We start from the raw sequence: 21,216 nt of genomic DNA, 5'->3' as shown, positions 1-21,216 counted from the left end.
CTTATGAACGATTAGTTGATGTGAGATGTTAAAAATATCCTTTGATATCATCCGTCTCAATAATCCTAAATTGGATCTCTGTGTCAAATTTGAACATTCCGTCACGAAATGGTATCTCTGAACACGATTTTCCACATCAAAGCTTATTTCCAATTTGGGTACGTATCATTTAATCTAATGAGGACTTAAATTTTTTATTCTACGTATGTTAATAATAATACAAAAATAAAAGCCGGTTTTTTCCAATCGTGACAAAAAAGATAATATACAGCTTATATTTTTTTACATTGTATACATTATTTTATTTATCTTGGTATATATCCCTTAGCTAAATTTAGTACCGTCGATCTGAATACCCCTTCGCGTGTAAAGGCCTCCTCCAGCTTTTCCTACTGACTCTGTCCAAGGCTTTCTTTCTCCTTTCGCTTCCTGTTACCGCTTCTTTCTATTATCTATATCCTATTTCTTCTATCCACCTTTTCTTGGGGCGCCCTCTTCTTCTTATTCACCTGGTCTTGGTCCTTTCCATACAGTTATCTTTAAAGTCCATCTTTAATCTATGTATCTTGCTATATGCCCCACCTATTGCCAATTCTGTTTTAGGGCATACTGTAAGACATCTATCACTTTTATATACAATAATAATATATTTAAATTATTACGTATTTTTAGTAGTAGACGAGCTTCTTTAACTTCCCGTTTATCGCATAGTCATAAACAAGACATCTAAATATTGCTAATATAACAGACTACTGCGAAATGAGTCATAAAGATAATAGTGAAAAGGTAATACGTAAGTAAAAAACCAGTGATAGTATTTTTCAAAGACTTGCCGATTACACATTTACATGATGACGGGGAGACAAATGTGAAACATAAGCAGTTTTAAATTTAAAAAAAAAGATTTTAAATTAAATTATGATTTATATGTATAATTTATCTCAGTTGATTTTATTTTGCCTAGGGATAGTTTAATTCACATCGGAATGCCCTATCAATAACCTATTTTATTTTTAATTGGTATTAAATGTAGAAAACGTGGATAAGCTGGCGTTGAATAACAGCGTATTATTTGTCAGTATCAACTTGCCGTGCACTACTAATCCGCCGTTCAGCTACTTTGTTAATGACAGGATCGATTGTTTTTATTGAAAGCGCCTTTGTCTACCACAGACTATTAATATATTCGTATGTTGTCTATGGCTAATTTGCTGAACACACTTCGTTCAAAAAAAATGCTATTCGATTTTTAAATTATTATCAAAGGACAGCAAAATATCGTTTCAAAGTTTTGATATATAATATGTTACGACATAATTAATTTTTAAACCTTATTCATTGAAGTGTTAATAAATAAATTAATTACTTTCTGGTTTGTTTCAGCCGAGGGAAGCCTGTCAGATTTTGCGTTACGCAAAGTTCACTACACGGCGCAGAACCCTCTCAAGAAAGAGCTCTTCACAGTGGATTCAAGGTATTTAACCTATTATCTATCTTAGAAATAGTTGGAGTTTTATTTATCGATTTTCGATAAAACTTCTATGTTTATGGAAGTTTTCAGGTCCTGTATAATTAAATATACCAAATATTATAAATGATTCCAGAACCTTATAATATAAATGACTACTTCTAATAACTGGCTAGAACTAACATAACTAATGTGGTATTTCTTGTGAGAAAGTAGTTGTATTGCGTTACACTGTAACAAATCATGATAACCTGATTCCCAGTTTTATTGTTAGATTTAAAACTCGTGTAATAAAATCGTTTATGCAATCCAAAACTCTGTTACAGAACGAATATGTTTGTTAGATTTCGGAGGCTTTATATAAATGTAATCTAAATGCTCCTAAACTATAACAATACTCAAATGTATGAAATCCACTTTGCTGTATGACGTACGCTATTCAATCGAAGGAGATACTTTTGGATTACTTAAACATCACTTAGTTTAGTACATAAAATGATTCAGTAACGACACGTGCGAACAGCGCTAAGTTCAATTCCCGTAAAAAAATTATTGGCTTTTGACCTACAGGAGACATGGTTCTCGCTATGTTTTTGAAACTCTAAGATATAACATGCCATGCGTTATTGGCTTTAGAAAACCCAGTCCCCTATGAGCTTAGACTAGCATTTGCTTTAAATTCTCAGGCCTACAAACTTACGCAAGTTGTACGAGAAGGCAACCACCGACCGCATCTCAGCTTCCATACTTGACCAGCTCCGAAAAGACTCCCAGCACTCGCCCTTTTTACTTTGCACTCCTGTGCTTAGTACTAAGAGAAGGCGTGACAATCATAGGATTGATGATATCGAAACGCGTATTGTGAGTATTCTGCTATTTTAATATGTGTATATCTGGTTAAATTTGGTAGTTACAGCTTTGTACTGAAAACAATAATTGTCTGCAGTTGAGGTACAGAAGGCTGACGATGTGCTTGCCTCTGACTGAAAATTGTCATGTTCTTGATATGCCTAGTTGGTTTTATCTACTAATACTAGCTTGTAGGCTTCGTCTAGGCTATTGCGTTAAAAAAAATTGCAAAGTGCATATTTCGATAATAGTAAGATAGTTTTAATTATAAAGATAAAAATAAAATATGTTTATTTTGGAATATAAGATACAGGTATCACTTATTTTACGTCATTAAATTTGAATGAGCATCCCTTCTCATCGTCAAAGAAGACAGAGGGTGTCGGCCGAGAGAAAAAGCCGGCGTAATTTTTTTTAATATTAATTATTGATAACTATATCCGACGTCACAATGCTTTCAGCCGTCAGTCGTAGAACAGCTTCGGAAATGGACGTCACGCGAAGCGATAGGCGACGTGACGGCTCTACCGGATGCTTCAATGAGAATAATCAGCAGCGTCACGTTGACGCCGGATGAGCTGTCAGAATGTGGTTCTGGTGACGATGAACCCATTGACCATCGACTCCCGAGCCCGGAGGAGCAACTACGAATCATTGCGTCTAAGTAAGTCTTCATTATTAGATTTGAGACATTTAACAGATTTTCAGCTGTTTTAAAAAAAACTACAGTATACCTTTAATACCAAACTATAATCATAATTTAATGAAAAGGTACAATTAATTAATAATATAGCTGTCCTTTGTAAAGACAACACTTTTTCAACAGATTGAAGCTATGTATTATAAATTTATAATTAGTTTACATAACTTTATAAAAATAATTATAAATTTATAATTATTTTTTCCTACGTTTTGCGTGCTTTACAGCGTGAATGTTCACGTATTTTTTTCCAGCCTCTCTATTGGTTCTGTCAAATAGGTTCAACTTAAGAATAAATAATTACTGGCATATTTCACTTCATATGCTTTTTTTTTACTCAGAAAAGGGCACAAAAGGTAGGCTATATAAGAAAAAACTGTCAGGAGCCATAAATGTCGTCGCCGTAAACCTATAAGGGAATCTATTTCTCAACTATATATTATATGAAGTTTAGTTTTATACTTGATTTTCAAGAAAATGAAATTAATTTAGTATAAATATAACCTTTCACATTTATCGTAGCAGAGAAGCACATGAGCTACGTTAAACAAATTACACATTTTAATTGTGTACTTAAATGTTTCATGCTAACTATTTCAGATTCTCTCCAGAGCTGGTGCCGATAGATACCTCAGGGAGATTTTTCGACAGAATGTGCACTTCACGGAAATCTCTACACGTTGAATTGGGTACCGGTGAAACGGACACCGTGAAAAGACGGACTCGCACCAGAAAACCTCGGGGTAAAAGACGCAACACCATTTCCGGCACTGATCAGAAAGAGCTTAGAGAGGCTATTGCTGGGTAAGCTTTTAGTTTGCACAGAACATTAACGATTATAATATCTATTAAGTTATTACCCATATAGATGGGTAATACTTTTAATACAGTTACTTAGTACTCATAAAAACCAGATATTATAATCGCAATGAAATCTAATAAAAATTGTCATTAAAGCACAGTATTGTGTGAGAGCTTAATATTAATTTCAATTGTGAGCACCTTAACCTGTTAATAATATATTTGTGCTTTTGTGAATACATAATTTTTTAATGTTGTCATTGTTCACTCCTTAATTTGAAAGTTTAATAATATCTCAATGATACACTGTAACACGGATAGTGCTAAATTCATTAGCTTCATAATTAATTACATCTTTAAAGAATTCAGCTGTTACGAGACCAAGCCGAGTGCTTTAAAGTCCTTATTACTATACTGCCTTTAGCGTGTGACTAATGCTTTGCTTGGTTTGTTTTATCATAGCGATACATCAAATGCCGTGGCTTCTGAAGAAGTTGAAGATAGCATTGTCATGCGGTCGCGATCAAGTGATTTACTTAAGAAGAGCCCAATTGACCCAGTTATTAAGAAGGGACATTTTAATAGCCTAAAACAGTGGGGAAGAAATAGACTAAAAATGATTGGTCGATCACCAAGTGCCAGTCGAGATAGTTTTAAAGATAGCTCAAAAACTGATAGAAGCAGAGAATCTATGTCGCCAGTTGCGCAGGAAGAAGTACCAAGTAAAGAATCAACTGTTACTCTACGGAAAAAACGAGCAGGAGATGACGACCGCCGCACTCACCAGAGATGTGCTTCCTATTCTTCATCCGAAAAGAGTATTGGTGTACCCTCTAGTGCTCCAACGACAGCGACAATTAATTGTGGTGTGAAATTAAGAGGAACGTCTACCCAAAGAAGGTTAAGACGATCTGGTACGGGAAAAGAAGAACCACATTCATCTAGTGGAAATTGGTCTGCTAGTTCCGAGTCTGGCAGAACGAGTATTGGCTCGGAAATAACGACAACAACCGTCCCGCCTAAAAGTACCACGTCGGCTGGGACTTCCAACAATTCACTTAACTGCCACCATGGTCCTCCAAGCTCCATTATCAGCAGAAGAAGATTTCTTAATACTTCTGGTTCTGGAAGCGTTACCAGTGAAGGCACTCTCACTCCCGATATTATACATGATTTACATGAAGATTTGGAAACAAGCTCTGAATTTTCCTGTGACACAGAAGGTTATTATACTTCTTTTCATATGGATTCTGGTCTTAAAACTCTTAAAGAGGAAGAAACATCTCCTAGCACGCCCCTACATACCTCAACCGCTTTATCCTCTAATTCTTCAACTAGCCAAAACTTAACTGCCGAGAATGAATATGAATTATTTGGTAAAGGCTCTACAAGTACAACTACTAGCTCAGCTGGCACTGTTTGTACCACTCTAATGGCAGCTGGGAGTGATAGATCCTTGGCCGTTGGGCCTACTGTGCCGGAAAGAAAAAGTTCTTTAACAAAGATGAATAGGAATAGAAGCAATAATGTTCACAGTGCAAATGCAAGCTTAGACCGGAGTTCAAACTCATTTACTAAATCACCTTTCAGCAGTTTACGTTACAATGCAATGAGGTCATACACTGATAAACATATTTACAACCAATCAACGCCTGAAATTAATAATGTGCCAAATTCTACTGTTACAATAACGAGAGGTATAGGTAATAATAGAGAAATTACCGCAGTAGCCGAAGTACATACTGAAACAGATATAGAATACGCGAAGAAAAGCACAGGAACCAGTTCACCTGATTCTGGTCACAATACTTCTAGTTCTCCAATCGAGGATTCCGTTTCGAGTGCTCACGGTAAAAATAGCCTTTCTGAACAAGATTACTCTGAGTCTTCAGACCTTGAAGGTACAGATAGAATAGAGAGAATTCGATACAAAACTACAATTAATAGCTCGCGTATCCCATCTATGTGTGTGATAACTCCTACTAATTCTGACGATGAAGGTGAACCAAATCGTAACGAATCAGCTCCGGTCAAAAAGCAACACACAGAACGTCACAATGAGAATATTATGGTTAAGTCTCAAAGTAGACCTAAATTGGACATACCCTCTGATGAAAAATTAAAAGATCCTAAAAATATCGATATTGGGAAAACAAATAAAACTTATCAATTAAAATCATCTTTGCAACCATTTAATAATTTAATGTGTAAACTTAAAGGTGTTCTCCCAAATAAATTATCCAATAAAAAGTCACCTATAGCGAAAGGAACTGAAAACATTGAGGACTTTTTTGATACTGGGGATTATGTCACTATAGCTGACGTAAAAAATAATAATAAAAAAATGAGCTTTAATAGGGGTAATTATGTTAATAACGATGTAATCGGCAAAAATTTGCAATCAGTATTGTCCGGAAAACCTGAAACTGAATACGTATCGTTAAATGAACTGCCCAACTGTTTAACTACCAGCAAGGATTATTTAGACCATAGTCTTGAAGAAAAACCATTAGAAACGTTAGAGGAAATGAAGAAAAAGGGGGCGAAGGTCACTTTAGATTCCCATGGCCAAGTAATTTACTCATCTGATACTCTAAAAAGAAGAAAAGGCGCCCATACTACATTTGAGCCTGGACCATTTGTACAAGAAATATCCCCAACTACTGCAGTTATTCAACGAGAGAAAGCTGATATAATAACTGTAACAGATGAAACTGACTTTGGATATGATCAATTATTACCATCAAGTAAACCTACATCTCCACAACTAGGGAAAATGATCATCAAAGCACCATTAGAACCTCATGGGCTTGTCACTAAAGAATTTGTTACATTACCTCCGCCTAAACCAAACACTATCATAACCGCTACACCCGTAACAGAAACACCCAATCTCGCCAATACCCCTTCCGCGACCATCACTAATAAGAATGCAGATCTTCCCCGAATTGTCGAAGCATTAACTAGAACGGGAGCCTATGTAAATATTCACGATGCAGATGGTGTCAGCTTATCGCCGACGAAAGATGATAATCCAGGTAAGAATCATAAATTTGATTTATCAAACAACATTGTTTGCCTTGATTTAGAATACAACGAACGTTCTCCCAGTATAGATGAAGATATTACACCGTTTGTTCCCAACTTTCAAACACCTAATATCCTTAGAGCTAAATGCGGTCACGATTTACCAAGGTTAGGTAGTAATAAAGTAGCCGAAGTTATGAGATTGTTTACTAACAAAACACACGATGAAAGCAATAACCTTATGAATAAAAGTGATCTTGATGATACCTGTAAATCAATTACAAAAATAAAACGCAGTGATAGTTACAAATTAGCGAATTCCCCCTTAATGCCACTCAAAAGATTATTCAAACTAGACAGTTTCAGTAATGGTGCTAAAAAGGTCAACTCTTTTGAAATGATTCAGGCAGAAATTACAGCCGATTTGCTTCGGGAACAGATAAATTATCCAACAACGGTGTCCCCTAAACCCAATCATAGACAAATATCGAAGTTGTACGAAAATAATAATTTTGAGACTGAATTGTCGGCAATGACCTTTAGCCCGCTAACTACTCCCTTAGCTAAGAGGCATTCTGTTGCTTTAGTACCTGATACTAGAGACAAGGCATTAGATATGCTAACAGCTATATTAGAATCTGATCCTGACAATATTTGTGTTCTACATTCCCCTCCTACCTGTCCTCGTTCACCGAGTAAAGTCACCCTACCTACCGACTCAACTTTACATAGGGCACGAATATTATCGCTTTCAGAGACTGATTATGGCACTGAAATTTGGTAGTAATATCGTAAATTACCTACTTCTTAGTACGCTCTTCCGTAATATAACCTCAATTAAAGGTTGGATAGAAGTTAGTTATAGGTAAATAATGAACTGATATGTAAATAGGTTACACAGTAGTGTAAAAATATATTCATAATATTTTCCGTCCGTAGTTAAACTAAAAATTAAGCCGTCTTCCTTGCCTGCGTATTTCTTTGTTCTGTGATTATTATGTTGCATAGTTATAATATATTTGTCAATTAAAGTTGGTAATTTGTGAAAGATTTTATTTTGCCATTTTTATAGAATATTTAAATATTGCATGCGGACTTTTGTCGCAATGTGCACAGCTTTAAAGTGTCAATATATTTGTAAGTGCATGGTGTGATATTCTGTATCTTTTTGTGTTTTTGTAAATAACGTTTTAAAAGAAAATATAATATTTTTGCACATTTCATTGATTTTTCACTCCTTCACCCCACCTCATTTATCATAATGCACAAATCTTGAGAAGTTTTATTATGATATACTTTATCATTATAGGAAAAGTGTGCCCATAATTCATAAAAGTAAATCAGTGTGATTGTACCGTCTCAAATAAAGTACACATAATCATCTCTTCATCTGAATACAAACACAATTTGAGAAAAAGAATGTTAATATATGGAGTTGATTTAATTTTTATCAATAGGGGTTTTACAAAACCATTTTAATATAAGATGATAAAGGTATATTAATTAATAGAACTTCACTACAAAATTGATCTACACGCTATAACTTCGGAATTGAAAATACATTTTCAAATGTGACTAATGAGATTGTAAATAACACAATGCGAATATAAAATCGAATTCAATATTAACATAACACCACTAATTGTGAATTAACAGTTGAACAAATCCTTGAGATGGGAAATGATCCGATTTTATAAATTTTTGATATCGCTTTTGCACAGTGAGCGAGACCGCTTCAAATGATTACGAATATTACGAGTACTTCAAAGGTAAAATTTTGTTGCTTTTTGGCATGCCATTTAATAAATTGCACGATTTAACATGGGTTCAGGACTAACTTTCTGTTATAAGCTGCGGCTTATGACTAATACGATTATCATAACTCAAACTCTAACAAATTTCCTAATAATTAGTATAATTTTTTTTATTGATATATATAGAATAAAATACCATGCACTTGTGTCAAACTCAGTCAGAAAAGTTTCTAATTTTAATTAATGTTTTTTTTAATATTTGAATATAAAATAGCTTTGGGAGTTTAAGTAATTCTACTACACTTTATAATTCTAATATTAAAAGTGTACCTTAGTAAATTATTAAATAACAAAAACTTTTAAATGACATGTTGATGCCGATTTGTAAAGAAATTTTAAATATTTCTTGTAAACGAACTGGCTGCACTTCAGATGATGCTGAATTTCGTGTTAATTTGAATATTAATAAATACAAAAAGTACTAGAATCAAAAAATCATCGTCAATTTGTAGTTAAAATTCTTCATCTATATTAAGTTCTTCGTAGTTAAAATCATCATTTAAATGACAATACCAATAAAATACTATCTATGAAACTATAAAAGTTTTTGTTATTTTTGTATTATGCACCGTACTGTGGAGCAAGCTTGGCATTTAGCGTATATTATTTTACATGTATTACGCATTACAAGATGAGTAGATATTTTTTATTACAAATAAGACAAACAAAATTAATGTAAAAACCTCATATTTTTTACTCTTACAGAATATCTACATTCCAATGCTGACAAACCACTGCTCAACGGAACGCAGACAGTACCGAGGCATAATGGACCTACCGCCGATTTAAATACTCTTTCTTCAACTCTACGACCTAATAATGTAGGTCAACATAGCGGTAAACATGGTGTCATAAACTATAATAATGTACCACGTGGAATAGAAAAACAACCACCGAAATTTTGGACGCTACCAAAACGCACAAACCAACAAGACATCCATACCAATTTTAATAATCAGAGAAGTCAGAATTATCCAAGGGTCACAGATAACCAGAAAAAAACGGAATATCAGAGGCAATTGCCGACTCAGCACGAAGACTCAATAAGAATATCCCCAATCGATCCCAGAACTTCTACATCATTTAAATCATCTACTCCCACTAGTAAAGATAATGTAGTAGATCTTACCTCCAAACTTTTGTCCCCAGTAAAATCTACAATGACTAATGAGGAACTATATGCAGTGATACATAAAAGCAAAAAGAAATTAAATATTAAAGAAATGCCGGAGAGAGCAGAGTCTCCAGCTTTGTCTACAATTAGTTTATCGCCTGTTAGTTCTGAGACATGTTTATATGGAAAAGGTACTCAACGCCATCCAGAGACAGGATACTTGGGGGATCCTAGAAGTAGAATGTCTTGGTCACCTGCTGATAAAGTTACTGGCTCCCCAACAGCTGGGTATTATGGAGCGCAAAAGCAAGATACCACCTGCGCAGACCGTCATGGCCCTATACAACAAACCTCAAGACTAGATTTCAAAAAGTTATTACTACAACACAGCGTTAAATTAAATACACTACCTCAACAAAAATCCAATAAACTATCAGCAGTAGAGCAGCTAAAGATATCAAAGGAAAAAGTTCAAGCCCCAATGACACCGCCAGGAAATAGATCCAAGATAAATATTCTTGATCTTAGTTCATCACCTAAAATATACAACCAGAGGAAAGTTATAAAAATTGGCAACCATCCCTCATCACCCGGAAGAGCCAATGCTTTGTTGAAAGATCATAAAAACGCACCAAAGATATTACTTTCACCAAAATCCCAGTGGCGCTTCTCCAGTCCAAGATCTGACGTCTTGTCAACGCCGATACCAGAAGCAAATGAAGAAACTTCTAATAGTTCAGGTGAAAAACGTGATGTTTCTCCTGTGAGCCCACCGTCGAAAACAGTTCCTATTGTTACTAATCAACATTTTGGTGCACGAAGAAATCTCATCCCCATAAGAGAAAACACAGATCCAGAAGCACACATTACTATTCATCAAGGTGTCTTTCCACTTAACAGTGAATACTCTCCTTCACAAGGTCTCTCTAGAACTGAAATATTGCAAGCAAAGCGAGCAGAATTTTTCAATTCACCTCCAGAATTGTCTCAACCAGCATTGTCTTCATTTAAGAAACCAACACAAGCAACAAGAAGCAAAGCTTCTCCAGAAAGAGGCAATACATCGCCTTCTACTTTAGAAACAGCTTTATGATAATAAATAAAACAAGATAATTTTAAAAACGGTGCTTAAAGCGTCTTTTATAAACTTTAAATAATATGTAAATATGGCAAAAGGAAATTCATAGAAGCTTTATCTAGTCTTTTCTCGCTAAAAGTGCCATTCATATCGGCATGAGCAGTAGTAATGTAGTCCAGTGTTCAATTCGTCTCTGCACGATTTAAATATTCCCTGTAATTTATTGCCACTCTTATGGGGCCAATTTTAATTCTTAGTAATATTGTAAAAATTCCATACCTAGTAACAAATTAGTTTTTAAGTATTTATTGAAAGATGTAATGTTTTGAACTTTTAAACAGTTTTTAAGTTATTTGGAAGACAATTTTAATTAAATGTGTTGAATAATAAATATGTTTTAATATATAAAAATGGATCCCTATTTCCCTTGGTCGCGTATAAACGTCTGATCTGATTTCACTACTTCTTTTTTGCGTTTGTTATCGTCAGAAGTTTATGAAAGAAAAAAAAATTGCGCGGAAAATTCAAAAATTGAAGATTAGTATAACATATATGTAATGGTTAATATCATATTAAGTAATCCTGGCTTTTGTTACGATAACAAATTTATGCTTTAAATATATAGTTCTACTGTACGTGTCTATCACGGACGCCTTCTCTTAAACGGCTGGACCGATTCAAATGATTTCTTTGTACACGTTTGGGTGGTTTAAATTCACAAATCAGTTTGGCAGATGGTGCTGCTGTCTGTATCTAGGTTATTTATTTTTAATTTAATATACTGCAACTAAACAACTGGTTGTTTAATATCGTAATTGCTTGAAATATCATGCAGGACAAAGTCCGTCTTTTATGGCAATAGTTTTAACTTTATGCCAGTTTCAAGTAAAATGTAGCCAAACTAGACGCGAGAAAAAATAATCAAACGTTTCAAAAGGAAATAGATAAGATAGATAAAACAAAATATTTACAAAAACATTAAATCGTAATGTATTTATTGATTATGAAAGAAGATAATATAATAAAGGATCAAGAAAAGAAAATATTATTGAGGTCACCAATATCTTCTCCATTCTCACAAATATTACTATTAACAATATGAAGCCTTACTAAATGATGAGTTTCCATACATGTCCTAAACGCATCTTGGAAATGATAGAAGTGACAATTTTAGAACTTTTAACTTTAAACAATATGTAATTAATTTATAAAACAGTTAACCTGGAAGTGTTTAGAAAACTACAAGAGTATAGATAACTAATTTATAGAATCTGTGCATACTAAAAGCAGAAACTATTTAGACTATAGTATAAATATATCTGACATAACTTGTCTGATGTTATTAATATACCTTAATTTCTGCCACATACCTAAATATTTTATAACTTCATGTACATGAAAAAACTGTGACTCATGAAGAGTAATAGAAGCACCTCCTCAGAATTTTCCATGAGCGTTGAAGGTTGCTCCTTGAAATTAAGAATTCTAACATTGGTTGTCAATACTGGAAACATGATCAATGAGAGAGCCACACCAACATTAGGCATGTCACATGCATTAATTGCACCAACTGCTATTGTTGTTACCTACATTGTTGTCACTATTTTCATTATTGGCTCACTTAAACAACAGTATCCTTCATGGTTTCTTCATGTGTACACCCTTGTTACTTGCTGTATTGTCCAGACAACATTATCATTTACTGTCTTTAAGGCACTGAGAACTTCGGAAATGGCAAACAAGCATCCTGCCTTAGCATTGAATGGAGTTCTGCCAATGATAAATACAGTGCTGCTTATTGTTGATTTGACAGTTGTTACATTATCAAGCAGGAATGAAATAATGCCTTCACCTTCCTTAAGTTCTAGACCAATGTCTCATATTGAATTACAAAGGCACAGTTAAGAAATTAGTTCTTTTATTTTACTACATAGCACTTATTTTTACTGTTGACTCCATGGCTTAGTTAGCTTAGTTAGGAAGTGAAGTTGGCATTCACATTTGTAACCTAACCTACTCCATTTGGGTGTTTCGCTACCAAATTATAAGAAGAATCCTATTTTCAATTACACTGCTTCAAATACAAAACAAAACTAAGAAGAATTAAAACCACCATCTAAATTAAACTATGTAATATTTATTTACACAATTTTCAATAAACTAATATTAAAAAAGTATCAAATAGATTAGATGTAGAAATCTATTGAGATATATTTAAAAGCAACACAATATTATACATCACTTAAACAGTCTGTCCTGATTTTTTGTAAATAGTCACTACTTGTTCATACCAGGAGGTCCATTCATTAATGGAGGTCTCATTTGACCCATAGGTCCCATAGGCCCCATGTGGCCCATGATAGGCCCCATCATTGGAGGTCTCATACCCATCATAGGTGGCATTGGTCCATGTGGGCCCATCATCATTGGAGGCGCCATTGGACCACCCGGGCCCATGGAAGGTGGTGGAATCATACCAGGTGGTCCTCCCGGGGCTGGTACTGGTTGTCTTGGTCCGCCAGGGCCCATTACTGAAGGATCCCATGGTGGTGGAATAGCTGCACCTTTACCACCAAAGGGATTTTGCGCAATTTTACCTGCCTTAAAAGCAGCCGTAGTAGCATCAATCAGATGTTGGGCTTGCTCCTCCATCCACTTTTGATAGAAAAATTTAACATTATCTTTATGCTTTCGCCCAGTACAATGTGTTTTTCGGACGCTAGGGGAGTCGTGTGTCAAATATGTATCACAATAATCGCAATAATACTTCGGCATCTTAGGAAATAATAAGACTACTGTATTATTTAAGCTGTATTGATATATTCGTTTTTCAATAAACAGGGATTACTTGCACTTCTGCTTTGAGTAGTATTAAGTAAACTGAAAAATACAATAAAGTATTAAACAATTTAACTAATAAGTAATAACACCACGAGACAAGAGACTCAAAACTCAACTCAAAATTAAAACTATAAAGTTTAAACAATGCCCACAGATAAACATTTAACAATGTACCAGAACGTCGACCACAGTCCACAGACTATATAGTATAGGGTAGTACATTGTGTGCTAAATGTTGGATGAGTTTTGCTTGAGCAGAAGCAGTGAGTTGCAGCATCTGGCACTGGACAAGACGCTCTTCAAAAATCTCACGGCATACAGTGTATGCCATACACTCAAGTAATGGAGAGGCACTGAAAGAAAAAGTATTCTTAATATTCTTTCAGCTCGATCGACGCGGTTCACAGTCTATTTGTATCGTAGATAGAGTATAGAACTAGATAAGCTTCTAAAATAACAATAATAACTAAAGAGAGAAGACATTAACATGAAATACTTAAGTGCAAGCGAAACAGAGTATCAGTTTTTCTGTCTCTATTTGCATATCGGGTTTTATTTGTTTACCACCGAGCCCTTGGTCAGCTTGGTGGTTCCAAACATATTTTTCAGTGCAAACCGAGTAAATTGCGAATCATGTTACCAACGTCAGGTAGTTGCCACACTTCGTGTCCTTTGTAAATAGTTGGATTACTCCCACACGCTGTACGCTGATGCCTGGTCTATACCATAGTCCATCTACGATTTGTATGTTAACATTTGACCAAATATGTCAGACTAATATGTGACTGTCAAATGTCATAAGTTGATAGAATTTTGGGATTTGCAGTTGCACATGGACATTATTTTACTACGGAGTACTGTGTTGGTATTATCTAAAAACACGTGCAAACTGCAAATATGTCGTTTTGAGATTCGACATAAATTGATATTTGTTAAAGTTTAATTTTCTATTTAGATAGAATATATTATATATTGATTACTTTATATTATGAATTAAAATATAAATTATTTCAAGATGCCAGACATGAAATATATTTTAGTGACTGGAGGTGTGATCAGTGGCGTGGGAAAAGGTGTCATTGCTAGTTCTTTTGGCACGATTCTAAAAAGCTGTGGTATTGATGTTACATCAATAAAAATCGATCCCTACATAAATATTGATGCTGGAACTTTCTCTCCATACGAACATGGTATGTTAATCCGGAATAATTATGCTTCTTATTCAATAAGGGCTGTGTTAATACTACGCTGTGATTCTATTTTTATTTCTTTTCTAGGCGAAGTTTACGTTCTTGACGACGGCGGGGAAGTTGACCTTGATCTTGGAAACTATGAGCGCTTCTTGGATATAACTCTGCATAGAGATAATAATATAACAACTGGTAAAATATATCAGCAAGTGATTGAACGTGAACGTCGGGGTGACTATCTTGGTAAAACTGTCCAAGGTAGTGATTTCATTTTTAGTCTTTAATCGCATTTCCTATACAATCATATCACATCTTTTGCATAGTTTTTTTATAAAATTAAATATTTCATGTGTTATTTTAGTTATCCCACACATAACTGATGCTGTACAGGAATGGGTTCAGAGAGTTGCTCGCATACCAGTGACTGCTGACAACACACCACCAAGAGTATGCATAGTAGAGTTGGGTGGAACTATTGGTGACATTGAAGGCATGTCCTTTGTAGAAGCATTCCGACAGTTTCAATTTAGAGTTAAAAGAGAAAATTTTTGCTGTGCTCATGTGTCATTAGTTCCAATGGTAAGATAGAGCTCATAGTTTTACATTGTCTTATAAAGAAAAGAACAGGAAAATATAGTGCTTATTTAGTATGAAAAATTGTGTCGCAAGCTAATGTATAAAATGCTGAAATACCAGAAATTTGATATCTTGTTTTTAAATTATAGATATAAATAAAGAATTTCATAATAATTCTATTTAAGCATATATAGCATGATATTTAAAGAAAGTTGAAACTTAATAAAATCGGCAAATATTTGTAGAAAAATGATTCAAAATCAATAATATAATTTTTTTCAGCCAAAAGCTACAGGTGAACCTAAGACAAAGCCTACACAGTCATCAGTTAGAGAATTGCGTGGTCTTGGGCTCTCACCCGATTTAATACTGTGCCGCTCTGAGAAACCTATTAACCACAATGTAAAAGAAAAGATTTCAAACTTCTGCCATGTAGCTCCAGAACAAGTATGTATAATATTAACAAAAAAAAAGACTTACACTTATAAATGCAAATTTAAATACTATATTATATATAATATTTTTTGTTTTGATGTTTATGTTTTTCTACATTGTATTGAATTAATTTATTAAAATAGCTTTATTTTAATATTTGTTATTAATATTAAAATAAATTTACAGGTTATATGTATTCATGACTTAAGCTCCGTATATCATGTACCCATGTTGATGGAAGCTCAAGGAGTAGTACAATATTTAAATGAGAGACTTCAATTAAATATATCTATGCCCCGCCCAGGCAGGTATGTAATACAATTTGTTGGCTTATATCAGCAACAAGCAATTATAATAAAAAAAAAATTTTAATATTTTCATAGGAATATTTTCTCCATTACATTAATAAGAAAGAACACATTATAGTTAATGTAAGACATAACTTATAAAATGTGTTAAACATTTTATATGTAATGCATTGAAGTTCTTATTTCGTATTACTAATCTCAATCTACTTCCTATTTTATATTCCATTAGATAACCGTGAATAATCAACTTAATTTTTTATCACTATTAATAGGAAGTAAATATATAGATCAAGGACATTACTATTGTATATGTTAAATTATTAAAAAAATTTATTTGTATACAACATAAAAATTATACATCTCTTTGTATAAACTTACTTTTATATACAAAATTTGTCATAGATGAAAACAAATATAAGATTTATTATTGTTTGTTTATATACAAATATAAAATTAAAATTTTCAGTTTTATGAAAAAATGGCGCAATTTAGCCAAACGAGTAGAAAACCTTCGTAGAGAAGTGAATATTTCTCTGGTTGGTAAATACACAAAATTGGAAGACAGCTATGCAAGTGTTACTAAGGCATTACAGCACGCTTGTATAACAGCTGGCTGTAAACTCAATTTGACATACATTGAGGCAGTAAATCTTGAAAAACAGAGTAAAATTGATGATCCTGTTGGCTATCATAAAGCATGGCAGGATCTTTGTAAGAGTGAGTGAGTATAGATTTCACTAGTTATGAATGTTTAAACGTATCAAACTGATATCGGAAGATATTATATCTTAAGATTTGTATAAATTCTCATCTTCATTTACTTAAGTCCTTTCAAGTTTATCCGTTATTATGATTATATTTTCTCTAATTAATTAGTCGTTTATAGTTTTTCTTAATTTTTCAGTGGTGTTATAGTACCAGGAGGTTTTGGGCAAAGAGGACTGGAAGGAAAGATTGAAGCTTGTAATTGGTGTAGAGAAACACAAAAGCCAATGCTTGGTATTTGTTTAGGTCTACAGGCAGCGGTTATAGAATTTTCGAGGAATGTATTAGGACTTTCTGGAGCAAATAGTACAGAAGTTGACCCAAACTGTGCAGATAAATTAGTTATAGACATGCCAGAACATCATCCAGGAAAACTGGGTGGCACCATGAGATTGGGGAAAAGGAAAACTATTTTGGAACCGAGTATTGTAGGTTAGTTATTTTAATTATAAAATCAAAATCATATTTAAATTACAAATAGGACTCTTGGTTTCCAATAGTACCTTAATTACTATTAATTTAACTGAAATTTTTGTTAGCTTCATTGTACAAGAAGGATGAAATAGAAGAGCGTCACAGACACAGATACGAAGTGAACCCGGAATATATAGATAGGTTGGAGGCAGCTGGTCTGCGGTTTGTTGGCAAAGATGAGACCAAGACTCGTATGGAAGTGGCTATAGTAGAAACACACCCATTCTATGTAACTGTGCAGTTCCACCCTGAATACCTCTCAAGGCCATTGTCACCCAGCCCACCTTTCTTAGGGTATGTATGTAGGAGTAAATTAGAAAAATTCAAGTAATTTTATATTCCTGTTATATTGCTTGCCCAGGTACAGAATTGCATCAACCTGCCTCAAATACTAAAAAAGCATTTTTGATACAACTATGCTGTTCCTTTAAGGAACGCAAAACCAATATTACAATTTGACTTGCTCCCCTAATAAATTTGTTTATACACATAAGAAATAGAAAGGACGTTTTAAAAGACTCGTACCTCCAACGATATCACAGACAAATTAATTTAACTTTATTAAATCCTCAATTTTTTAAAAGAGTTAGGATCTTGACATCAAGCAACCACTGTAACCATTGAGAGAAATGTCCAAACATTGTACAATAGATTTATCACAAATTCTTTAAGTTTGGCAGTAGAATCTTTAGATATTAATTTTTATATCATCTATCCAAATTTAATATCAACAATAAAATACAGTTAATTTAGGTTCATAAGTATGTGTTAAAGTTAATTTTGATTGTAATATTTCCTAACCTTATATATATTATTTATTTCAAATCTGTCATGCCCTTTAAATGTTAACAAATAATAGAAATTTTTTATTAATTAATTTTGTTTGAAATTTCAGACTCATCTTAGCAGCAACGGGTAAACTAAAGAGCTACTTATCAAAAGGATGTAGATTTAGCCCAAGAAGTCAATCTGATGTTAGTTCTGGTAAGTTCTTGAATATGGTTATAAACAAATATCTAAATTTGATTATTTACAAGTGATTATTTTCTATGACCTGTGCTCAAATGTTCATAATTGTATTTGTTTAATAAGAGAGTATTCCTGTCAGACATATGATTATTATTATTTTGTATTTTGTCAAGAGACTCATCTGTTCTACCGCCTCTATTTAGAACTGGCAGTAAATGTTACTAAGAAGCATTATTTTTTTGACTGATGTTCATAAGTATAATTAAGTTACCCGTTATTATGATATATTTTGATTTTAATAACAAGTTTCTTTTTTCAGATGAAGGCGACTTAGATGAAGAAATATCGTTTGGTACACTAAACATTAGTAACCACAAAAATGGGATTATTGAGCCGGAGGTGAATGGTATACATTAAGTATAATTTTAAGTTCAAATATTAACTTGCTTATGTGCATATAATAAGATTATTTCTGACCTTAATTGCTGAAATACCTAAAATTATATAAAAAAATATTATAGTTCTTCTCTCTTTTCAACATACCAGTTCTATATTAATATAGTAATTCCTTGAATTGTAATAAAACAGTGCAAATGTAACATACCAGTGATATTTTCACCGACTTAGTGGATTATCAATTTGATGAGTATTTTTTTTCAGTTCAATTTCAGGTTTGTCAAAACAAACTCAAAACACAAATATTGTGATTCTGTTTTTTTATTATTGCTAAGTAATATTAATGTGGTTATCAAACTTATGTAATGATTAAAAGAATTCATCCTTTATGTCAAGTTTTTGTATAGCACACAATATGCTTATGCTAGTTAATAGCATGAATTAAGCGGTGAACGATTTTCATACATTTCACGTAAATATCTACACAAATACTATTCGAATCCGAGAATCGGGCGTTTTACTGTTCTACATATACCCACCGCAGTGCTCGTAAACGTATATAGAATGCTTTCAGTAAAGAGCACCATTGTTGGCGAAAGGCAAAATAACATGTAAAACATGGAATTTGAACTATAATATTGGAATTATTAACATATAGACGATATATGTCAAAAGTTTTTGAAAACTATATTTATGTATATAAATATAATTGATGTTATACCATGGGATTGGTTAGTGAAAATTATTTTATCATCTGTAGTTTGTAAGATAAAGTGATATGATAATTCATACCATTATACAAAATTATCAGAATCTCCTATTCGGTATTGCCAATAATAATTTTTTTTGACATTTAATTGTATTTTTATAAACACATTTAAAACTTAAATGGTGTATTTTCAAATGTATTATCCGTCTAGACATCCATATAAATCGTAATGATTACTAGAAATTATATAATCTTCTAGCGGATCCGCAAGACTTCATGAATAAAAATAATACACACATACTAACAACATATAGTTTTTATCTGAACTTCAAAACTCCCGCGACACTAAAATGCCTATTAATCGGAGTTTTGAGGACTTCAATGTGATTGAGTTATAGTATGTAACCTTTAAAAATCTATACTAATAATTAAAGTAGTATGATTGCTACTTTTTGTAATTATTAAATCTTATACTTAATAGTGGTACAAGTAGCGGCACGAAACTCTAGCGCTGACCGTTATTGCGCAGAAGAAAAAAATAAGGTACTTGAGGGGGGCTAGTGGAATGAAGAGCGTCGATTGGATCTTCAGTCGCATTCCGGCCCCCGCACCACAGTACACATGGGAAGTAATCACCTCCACGTATCGGCCAGCGCTAGACTTACGTGCCTATAATAGTAACAACACTTTCAAACTCTTAATACATTGCCTGCTCTGTTTGAAACTGCATATTAAATGACTATTAACATCGTAGATAGATGCGAGGCTATATGTCATGTGTCAACGAGTATTGACTCTTCACTAATCAAAATTGGATGCGCATAATCGTTTTATAATCTTATTCCTCTCTGAACCGTTTACATGTAATGTAGTAATTCCAAAACGTCGCGGTCGTCCGCGCAAGAACCAATTTATGGATTATTTCAAAGGATTTTTAATTGTAAAGGACACTAAACCCTTAAGCCTTTACATCTAGTATATTATTATTACGATGTCTATGTTTGTTTAGTTTCCTATAACAATATGTATCGATATATATAATGGTTTAAAATGTTGGGTATTAAATTTGAAAATACTACCACTACTAATGTTCTGGACATATTTTGTCTTATCTGTTGTAATAAGCATAATACTTTTGAAATATTGTATGCACTTCTGTCTAAACCAAACCTTACAGTGTTGGTTTATCATAATACTATATTGTATAGTTTTAAATGTTTTACCATTTACGTTATATTATATTAAAAAAAAAGGAAATGTATGTTCGCTTTTACAAGGTTGTTTTGCAACTTATATAAAATGTGATTGTATGGCTATTAGTCGCTACAAGAGGAATGTAGGTTTATGACGTATTAGCGTTTTTTCTGAACTATAAAATAACAACGTATTTTGGTAATATATTTTTCATCTCTTACCCCGTAAAATGCCTAATGTTGTAACCATTCCATTTAAAGAACAATAAATAATTAAAAAAACAGTAGCGTTTCATTTAAAAACAAAAAAATGAAGACTATCCATAAGTATAACTGGTATAGGTAAACAATGAGAAGTGAAGTTAGAAAAACATTTAGATTTTCAACACCACATACATATTTAAGTGAGAAGTGAAGCATGCGTATAGCCGGCTGTACCTCAAGTTCATCTTTTCACTTTAGTGATTGGTCAAAACTCAAAACGTGTCCACCGTCCACAATGGCATAAC

At 33.2% G+C, this 21,216-nt stretch overlaps 3 protein-coding genes across 3 annotated transcripts in view; 2 read left to right on the top strand and 1 right to left on the bottom strand.

The window, feature by feature from the left end:
- The window catches only part of LOC110994465, an 80,943-nt gene extending 69,716 nt beyond the window's left edge, over positions 1-11,227 (top strand). The window contains exons 2-7 of the mRNA XM_045628845.1: positions 1,384-1,474; positions 2,155-2,329; positions 2,779-2,981; positions 3,618-3,821; positions 4,281-6,856; positions 9,365-11,227. Coding sequence (XP_045484801.1) covers positions 1,384-1,474; positions 2,155-2,329; positions 2,779-2,981; positions 3,618-3,821; positions 4,281-6,856; positions 9,365-10,866 — 4,751 coding nt within the window. The 3' untranslated portion in view covers positions 10,867-11,227. The remainder of the gene's footprint in view (positions 1-1,383; positions 1,475-2,154; positions 2,330-2,778; positions 2,982-3,617; positions 3,822-4,280; positions 6,857-9,364) is intronic.
- A 1,741-nt stretch (positions 11,228-12,968) lies between these two features.
- On the bottom strand, positions 12,969-13,787 carry LOC110994583 (U1 small nuclear ribonucleoprotein C). The gene has a single exon (XM_022261315.2). It carries the CDS (start codon positions 13,624-13,626, stop codon positions 13,129-13,131), a length of 498 nt encoding a protein of 165 aa, XP_022117007.1. The 5' UTR covers positions 13,627-13,787; the 3' UTR covers positions 12,969-13,128.
- Positions 13,788-14,527: 740 nt separating this feature from the next.
- Positions 14,528-20,241, top strand: LOC110994441 (CTP synthase). The gene is made up of 10 exons (XM_022261068.2): positions 14,528-14,882; positions 14,970-15,140; positions 15,244-15,461; positions 15,741-15,905; positions 16,080-16,201; positions 16,668-16,922; positions 17,106-17,398; positions 17,506-17,734; positions 18,336-18,424; positions 18,729-20,241. The coding sequence occupies exons 1-10, from the start codon at positions 14,708-14,710 to the stop codon at positions 18,824-18,826; spliced, it is 1,815 nt and encodes a 604-aa protein (XP_022116760.1). The 5' UTR covers positions 14,528-14,707; the 3' UTR covers positions 18,827-20,241.
- The last annotated feature ends 975 nt before the right edge of the window (positions 20,242-21,216 follow it).

Source organism: Pieris rapae, chromosome 7 (genome assembly GCF_905147795.1).
Source record: "Pieris rapae chromosome 7, ilPieRapa1.1, whole genome shotgun sequence".
Lineage (NCBI taxonomy): Eukaryota > Metazoa > Arthropoda > Insecta > Lepidoptera > Pieridae > Pieris > Pieris rapae.
The sequence above is the reverse complement of the archived record's forward strand: the minus strand, read 5'-3'. Positions and strand labels throughout refer to the sequence as shown.

Bases quoted from the DNA above. Each gene is read 5' to 3' on its own strand.
- LOC110994583 (XM_022261315.2), bottom strand. From the start codon at position 13,626: ATGCCGAAGTATTATTGCGATTATTGTGATACATATTTGACACACGAC.
- LOC110994441 (XM_022261068.2), top strand. From the start codon at position 14,708: ATGCCAGACATGAAATATATTTTAGTGACTGGAGGTGTGATCAGTGGC. The intron at 14,883-14,969 runs GTATGTTAATCC...TTTCTTTTCTAG, and splicing joins TTTCTCTCCATACGAACATG to GCGAAGTTTACGTTCTTGAC. The intron at 16,923-17,105 runs GTGAGTATAGAT...TTAATTTTTCAG, and splicing joins CAGGATCTTTGTAAGAGTGA to TGGTGTTATAGTACCAGGAG.